This window comes from Trachypithecus francoisi, unplaced genomic scaffold (assembly GCF_009764315.1).
Source record: "Trachypithecus francoisi isolate TF-2019V2 unplaced genomic scaffold, Tfra_2.0 Lachesis_group13, whole genome shotgun sequence".
NCBI lineage: Eukaryota > Metazoa > Chordata > Mammalia > Primates > Cercopithecidae > Trachypithecus > Trachypithecus francoisi.
The window spans coordinates 9,322,513-9,330,736 of record NW_022681458.1 but is presented as its reverse complement, the minus strand read 5'-3'; the positions used below and the strand labels follow the sequence as shown (position 1 = coordinate 9,330,736).

At 50.9% G+C, this 8,224-nt stretch overlaps 1 protein-coding gene and 1 long non-coding RNA gene across 2 annotated transcripts; one reads left to right on the top strand and one right to left on the bottom strand.

The window, feature by feature from the left end:
• Positions 1-2,293: 2,293 nt before the first annotated feature.
• On the bottom strand, positions 2,294-5,459 carry LOC117094384. Its single transcript, XR_004441528.1, has 3 exons — positions 5,369-5,459; positions 2,576-2,648; positions 2,294-2,457 (listed from the first exon to the last, which is right to left on the bottom strand). It is a non-coding gene; the product is annotated as an uncharacterized LOC117094384 (long non-coding RNA).
• A 938-nt stretch (positions 5,460-6,397) lies between these two features.
• On the top strand, positions 6,398-7,833 carry TEX44 (testis expressed 44). Its single transcript, XM_033229862.1, has one exon. The coding sequence runs from the start codon at positions 6,451-6,453 to the stop codon at positions 7,687-7,689; it is 1,239 nt and encodes a 412-aa protein (XP_033085753.1). The 5' UTR covers positions 6,398-6,450; the 3' UTR covers positions 7,690-7,833.
• Positions 7,834-8,224: the final 391 nt, after the last annotated feature.

The window sequence follows — 8,224 nt, the reverse complement described above, 5'->3', positions numbered from 1 at the left end:
CTGAAATCCCAACACTTTGGGAGGCCAAGGTGGGCGGATCGCCTGAAGTCAGGGGTTCGAGACCAACCTGACCAACATGGAGAAACCCCATCTCTACTAAAAATACAAAATTAGCTGGGTGTGGTGGCACATGCCTTGTAATCTCAGCTACTCAGGAGGCTGAGGCAGGAGAATCACTTGAACTCGGGAGGAGGAGGTTGCAGTGAGCCGAGATTTCGCCGTTGCACTCCAGTCTGGGCAACAAGAGTGAAACTCCATGAAACTCCATCTCAAAAAAAAAAACAAAAACGGGATCATCTAAACTGAGTCTGGCTGGCTAATTCTAAACATATATATATCTTTTCACCAGAAAAAAAAAAAAAACTAAAAGTAGGAAAGTTTTGAACTAAGATGGAGAAAACTTTCATATATATTTTATTTATGTACAGAATATATCTGAAATATATATTGTCCACATAACAGAATATATTTTATTCTATACTAATCTCATTTAATATTTCTTTACAAATAAATAATCCTTTATACTTTGTTCCCCGATTTTAATAAATCTCTCTGCCTTTGCCATCAGTGCCTCTTCATTCCACTGTAGCCCTTCCTTGGCACAGATTTTCAAGCATATGGAAACTTTTTTTTTTTTTTGAGATGAAGTTTCGCTCTGGCTAATTTTGTATTTTTAGTAAAGATGGGGTTTCTCCACTTTGGTCAGGCTGGTCTCAAACTCCCAACCTCAGGTGATCCACCCGCCTTGGCCTCCCAAAGTGCTAGGATTATAGGCATGAGCCACCGCGCCCAGCCCAAGCATATGAAATGTAACAAGGGTCAACATAAAGTGCAACATGTAGAATCAAAAACTGAATTCCAAATACAGAGTTTGTCCTCGGTGCCTATAAAATGCATGATGGTTTTAGTGGGCCACATGAGGGGACATCAAAAACTTTCTATTCTCAACACACACACACAAACACACACACAAAGAAAGAAAGAAAGAGAATGGCCAGGCATGGTGGCTCATGCTTGTAATCCCAGCATTTTGGGAGGCCAAGGCAGGCAGATTGCTTGAGCCCAGAAGTTCAAAAGCAGCCTGGGCAACATAGTGAGACTCCATCTCTACAAAATATTTAAAAATTAGCCAGCCATGATGCACACACCTGTAGTCCCAGCTACTCAGGAGGCTGAGGTGGGAGGATCCCTTGAGCCCAGGAGGTCAAGGCTGAAGTGAGCTATGATTGTACCACTGCACTCCAGCCTGGGCAACAGAGTAAGACCCTGTTGAAAGAAAAAAAAGAAAAAAGAGAGAGGGGAAGAGGAAAGAAACAGAAAGAAAAGAAGAGAAGTGAAGGGAAGGGAAGGGAAAGGAAGGGAAAGAAAAAAGAAAAGAAAGAGGGAGGGAGACAGGGAGGAAGGAAGGAGGAAGGAAAGAAGGAAGGGAGGGAGGGAAGGAGGGAGGAAGGAAGGAAGGAAGAGGGGAAGGAGGGAGGGAGATGGAAACGACGTGAGGTGATGGATATGTTAATTAGCTTGATTGTAGTGATTATTTCACAGTCTAACATACATCAAAACATTAAGTCAGCCAGGCACAGTGGCTCATGTCTGTAATCCTAGCACTTTGGGAGGCCGAGGCAGGTGGATCACAGGTCAGGTGTTCAAGACCAGCCTGGCCAAGATGGTGAAACCCCATCTCTACTAAAAATACAAAAATTGGCCAGGCGCGGTGACAGGCACCTGTAATCTTGGCTACTTGGGAGGCTGAGGCAGAAGAATCGCTTGAACCCGGGGGCCGGAGGTTGCAGTGAGCTGAGATCATGCCACTGCACTCCAGCCTGGGTGACAGAGTGAGACTCCACCTCAAAAAAAAAAAAAAAATGAAGTCATATACCTTAAATATATAGGTTTTTATTTCCTGGGTGAAGATAGGGAGCAGGAAGAATTTTCTAACTAAAAGCAGGGAGCAGTGTGGGGTGTGGGGCTTTGGAGTCAGGCGGATGCCACTGACCTTGCTATGTGCTTGGTTTCTCTAAGCCTCAGTTTCCTCATCTGAAAAATGGGGAAATAACCCCTGCCCAGCATCAAGCCTACTGGCACTCAGTGCCTTATGCTACTCTTGATTGTTTAGGACTGGAAGATATTCAAACACAGACCAACCATTTGACAGGGATCTTGTAACTGTTAGAATTGGATTAGCATTACTAATGTGTAGCTGCATGTAATAGAAAACCAAAAATAATCATTTGGGCACATATAGTGTTATTTTCCCTCACATAAAGGAATTCGAGAGGTTGGCGATAGTCTGGTCTGGTGGCTGCCAGACAGCTCCAACCATGGGACCCAGGGTCCTTCCATCCTTGCTGGGTCCACCCTCTTAGTGTGTGCCTTCCACCCTCAAGATTACCAAGAGGGTTGCTGGACCAATCCTCTTGCTGGACCAAGAGGGTTGCTGTTGCTCCAGCCTTCACATTCCTGATAGGGAGAAGATCAAAAAGATGTTAAACACTTTGAAGGATTCTTTCTGAAGTTCCACTCAATACTTTCTGCTTACTTCTCAATGGCCAGAACATGGTCACATGTTCTTACCTACCGGCAAAGGAGGCTGGGAAGTGTGTTCTTTTAGCTAAGACATAGTGGCTCTCAATAAAATCAGGGTCCTGACACTGTCAAAAGACAAAATTACAACAAGTTTACTTTAAAGCTATCAGTTGGCTTTGTGATTCTAGAATCAGGCAACACTTGATTTCCTAAAATAGAATAAGGGTTCCAATGAATCAAGCAGTGAAAGTTGGCTTTACAGACAGGAAGAGGGTGGAAAAAAGCAGAAACTAAAAAACAAAAACCAGGCTAGGTGCAGTGGCTCACGCCTGTAATCCCAGCACTCTGGGAGGTGAGATGTTCGCTTGAGCCCAGGAGTTAGAAACCAAGTTGGGCAACATGGCGAAGCCCCATCTCTACAAAGAATTTTAAAAATAGCCGGACGTGTCGGCGTGTCCCAGCTACTCAGGTAGTCCCAGCTACTCAGGAGGCTGAGGGTGGAGGAGTGATTGAGCCCAGGAGTTCAAGACAGAAGAAAAAAAAACAAAATAAAACAGAGGGAACTTCATTATAGTGCCACTTGAAGATTGAAACTGGCCTGTTTCTGTAACGTCACCACTTTGGGAGGCTGAGGCGGGCAGATTCCTTGAGCCCAGGAATTCGGGACCAGCCTGGGCAACATGGTGAAATTCCATCTTTACAAAAAGTAAAAACGAAATTAACCAAGTGTGCTAGAGTGTGCCTGTATTCCCAGCTACTTGGGAGGCTGAAGTAAGAGAATTGCTTCAGCTCAGAGTTGGGATCACACACTGAACTCCAGCCAAGGCCACAGAGCAAGATGCTGTCTCAAAAAACTACCGGGCGAGATGGCTCACATCTGTAATCCCAGCACTTTGGGAGGCTGAGATGGGTGGATCACCTGAGGCCAGGAGTTCGAGACCAGCCTGAGCTGAGGCATGAGAATAGCTTGAACCCGGGAAGCAGAGGTTGCAGTGAGCCGAGATTACACCACTGCACTCCAACCTAGACAACAGAGCAAGACTCTATCCCAAAAAAAGAAACTGGACCATTTGGGAAGCTGGCAATCATCTCTGTCTCCCAGTGATTTGGAACCTCAGTGTGAGCGACCCCATCTTGACGTTTAGTCCAGTCTGCTGGGGCCTGGTGCAGGAGCCTCATCCGAAGCAGTAGCCTCCTATAATTTCTATTTAGCAATTGTCTGACACTAAGGAAGGAGGTCATCTGGGATGGGCAGCCACCGTTCTCTCCAGGACTCCTTCACAAGCTACAGGCTGTACTCATTGGCCCCTCACACTCCAACAAGCCTGGGTTTGCCCTGTGACCTCTGAGGTGGCGGCAGGGTATCTGCGGGGAAAGTAAACACTCAGTGAGCGAGGAGCCTGGTGTCAGCAGTGCAGCCAGCCTCAGAGGGTTAAGGTGGAGGCCGGCTGGGCTGAGTCAGTAAAAGGAGTGTGAAGGGAAGGCCTGATCCCAGAGCAGTGGAGGAGGGAGGGAGCCAGCCAGGAGAGGCAGCAGGAGAGAGGACAAGGGCAGAGAGTTTCATGGAGGGGAATTTTCCATACACGCATGACCATGCTGCTGATGGCACAGCTCAGCGCTGGCAGCAGCTGTCACCTGCTGGTGTGGTGGAACCGGTTCTAATGGGAGGCCTCTGTCTGCATCAGCCAGCATCATTACCATGCCAGTCATTAGATATGTCTTTTTTCTTTTTTAAGGCACAGGATCTCGCTCCGTCACCTGGGCTGGGATGCACTGATGTGATCACAGCCTACTGCAGCCTTGAACTCTGGAGCTCAAGAAATCCTCCTCCTGGGTCTCAGCCTCCCCAGTAGCTGGGACTACAGGTGTGCACCACCATGCCCAGCTAATTTTTGGTTTATTTTTTGTAGAGACAGGGTCATACTACTTTGCCCAGGCTGGTCTTGAACTCCTGGGCTCAAGCAATCCTCCCACCTTGGCCTTCCAAAGTTCTGGGTTACAGGCATGAGCCACCATGCCCAGCCCCTCATTCAACATTTTTAATATGCCTCCTGGGTAAGAGAGAGTGCTGGAAAGCTTAGTATTGAAGCCAGACAGGGTTGAAATCCCAGATTCAGCTCTTATTAGTAGTGTGGCTTTGAGTAAGTCACTTATTCTCTGTGAGGCTCAGCATGCCTGTGTGTAAACTGGTATACTAGTAGAACGGTACCTACCCAGAGTTGACGGGTGATGGGAAGGATGCTACGCACCTTTTCCTGCCCATAAGCTGTCACTAAATGTTAACCGATAACCCCTGGAGAAGCACACACACAACAGACTGAGTCTTCGTCTCCAACCATCTTCTTAAGATAGGTTGTTTTTCTTTTTTGAGATGGAGTTTCACCCTTGTTGCCCAGGCTGGAATGCAATGGTGCAATCTCGGCTCACCACAACCTCTGCTTTCTGGTTTCAAGCGATTCTCTTGCCTCAGCCTCCCAAGTAGCTGGGATTACAGGCACACACCACCACGCCCAGCTAATTTTGTATTCTTAGTAGAGACGGGGTTTCTCCATGTTGGTCAGGCTGGTCTCGAACTCCTGACCTCAGATGATCTGCCTGCCTCAGCCTCCCAAAGTGCTGGGATTACAGCGTGAGCCACCGTGCCTAGCTAAGCACAAGTACGTGTATCTGGGGTTATCCTTTTCCAAGAAACACTCAGAGGTCTGCAGACATTTTGTTATTCTCTGCCCTCCCAGCCCAGATGAGCAAGAAGAAGATAGAGATTTTTACCCTACATCAAAAGGGTTAACCCCACAGCCACAGATGGAGCTGCCCAGGCCCTTGGCTTTTGCTTATTCCTACTCACCACTGCTGGGAAACTGATTTCCTGCAGGAAGACTGACTAAACTGGGGGAGGTTTTTTGTTGTTGTTTGTTGTTATTGTTGTTGTTTTGTTTATTTTTTTGAAACGGAGTACATTTTTGCCCAGGCTGGAGCACAATGGCGCGATCTCGGCTCGCTGCAACCTCCACTCCCTGGGTTCAAGTGATTCTTCTGCCTCAGCCTCCCGAGTAGCTGGGATTACAGGCGCCCGCCGCCACGCCCAGCTACTTTTTGTGTTTTTAGTAGAAATGGGGCTTCACCATGTTGGCCAGGCTGGTCTCAAACTCCTGACCTCAGCTGATCCACCCACCTCAGCCTTCCAGAGTGCTGGGATTACAGGAGTGAGCCACGATGCCCAGCCTAAATTGGGGTCTTGAGACACCAGTAGAGACAGAGAGGTGCCGGGAGGGGTCCCTTATAAACACTGTTCAACATCTGCATCCCTTCTTATTTGTCAAAGTCACAACTCTCACTCCTCCTGTGGCCCTGTGGCTGTACTCGCCCCTGTACACATGCCTCCAGCCCATTCCAGAACATTTGTCATTTTTCCCCTATGTACCGGCAAAGTTGGCAACAAACTGTCCCATAGACTTAGCACACTTGGAAGGCTGCTCCAGAAGCTCAAGACCCTTGCTCTGGCCGGGCGCGGTGGCTCACGCCTGTAATCCCAGCACTTTGGGAGGCTGAGGCGGGTGGATCACAAGGTCAGGAGATCGAGACCATCCTGGCTAACATGGTGAAACTCCGTCTCTACTAAAAATACAAAAAATTAGCTGGGCGTGGTGGCGGGCGCCTGTAGTCCCAGCTACTCGGGAGGCTGAGACAGGAGAATGGCGTGAACCTGGGAGGTGGAGCTTGCAGTGAGCCGAGATCATGCCACTGCACTCCAGTCTGGGAGACACAGCGAGACTCCATCTCAAAAAAAAAAAAAAAAAGACCCTTGCTCTACAGGTACCTGTGACATCACCAGTGGCCACAGTCCCTTGTGACCTCACCACTTGGACAACTCAGCCCAGCTGGGTTGCAGCCACTCCCTCCAACTGCCACAAATAGCAAAGGGCATAGATGACCCCAGGAGAGCCCTCAGGAGAGGCCGGCTCCACCAGCAGCCCCATACATGGCACTCCTGGGTCCCCCCTGGGCAGCATGGCTAACAGCGTGTCTAGAGACAGCCCAGCAGGAGAGCCCCAAGGTCAGGTCCCACTCACAACAGATGTCTTGGCGGTGAGCAGCTCTGCAGCATCCACCGACCAGCAGGATATAGATCAGGCCTCCTTCAAGACGGCCACCCCCGAGGCCATGTCAACATCTGGAGACAAAGACAAGGGTGCAGTTGTTCCAGAACATGGCCAGCAGACACCTAGAAAAATCACACCTCTGCTTCCCAGCCAAAACCCAAGTCCCCTGCAAACATCTATGAGCCTTCAGAATCCAACGTGGGACAGGCAGGTTCAAGACGCAAGGACAAGTCAGAGTCTAGCGGTTTTCCCAAGTCACCTCCTGGGTAAGGACAAGACGTCACAAATGGCGAGTGTTCCTGAGAGAGAGCTGGAGTCAGCCCCCTCTGCCCCCAGTGCTGAGCTACAGCTCACCCAGCACATGGAGGCTCAGCCCGTCGGGAGTGATGCTGACCACGTCACCACAGGTGTCAATGGCCAGCATGGCCCTCAGGCTGCCAGCACCACCAAGGCTGCTGAGGAGAAAGCTGAGCATCCAAAGGCCCCACACCCTGAAGCTGAAGCTTTGCCATCTGATGAGTCCCCAGTGGCAATGGGGGCACATGTGGTGGATGGCTTAGGAGACCTGCAGGCTTGGTTCTTCCCTCCACCTCCAGCAGGCAGTGTGTCCCTGTCGCCTGGCCCCCACGAGGTGGCCCTGGGGAGGAGGCCCCTGGACCCCAGCCTGTACATGGCCAGTGAGGAGAATGGCTACATGTGCTCCATGACCAGCCTGCTGGGCAGGGGCGAGGGCTCCATCAGCTCCCTGGCAGACATCCTGGTGTGGTCCGAGACCACCATGGGCATGGCCATAGCCACAGGCTTCCTGGACTCCGGCCACAGCACTGTGGCAGATCTGCTGCACAGCTCGGGGCCCAGATTGCGCTCGGTCCCCAGCCTGCTGGGAAGCGTCAGCTCGGCCTTCTCCTCTAGGCTGATGTCAGGGACTGGCTCAGCCCTGCGCACCCTCACCCATGTGCTGGAGACAGTGGAGCAGAGGACCGTGGAGGGCATCCGCTCGGCCGTGCGCTACCTGACCAGCCACCTCACCCCACGCCGGTTCCAGGCTGACCCCAACTATGATTAGATCCCTGCACAGGGACCCCCGAAGGCCTGGCTCAGTGGCCTCCAGAGATCCCTGGGACCCTCACGCCCTGCTCCCTTGCCCATTCTTGCTCTGGACGGTTCCCCCAGCCCATGCAATAAATCACCAGCGAGCGTTTATTTCTAAGCACCAGCCTCCTCCCTTGGGGTGCAGTGAGCAACAAAGCGGTGACAGGACAGGAGGGCTCAGGGTGTGGTGGAAACGATGTCTCCTGAGGGTTTCTCAGGGGTTGGGGGCAAATGTGCAGACACAGAAGAGCCTGGGCAGAGCTGGGGGCAGTGTGGTGGGGGATATCTCAGACGTGCAAAAACCCATCCCTACTGAACCTCCACCCAGGTAAGCTCCCAAGCAGCCTTCCCTGGGGCCTAGGCTGGCCCAGGAGGCTCAGGCTGAGAGGCACAAGAGGCTGTACCATTGACAGTGCTGAGTCAAACCATGTGGGTTCAAACCCCAGCGCCAGCACTTGCCCTGGGCGAATCACGTCACTCTCAGCCTACTTAGCTGTAGAAAGGAGAGA

What these genes read in the sequence shown, in the direction of transcription:
- TEX44 (XM_033229862.1), top strand. Translation starts at nt 6,451, where the DNA reads ATGACCCCAGGAGAGCCCTCAGGAGAGGCCGGCTCCACCAGCAGCCCC.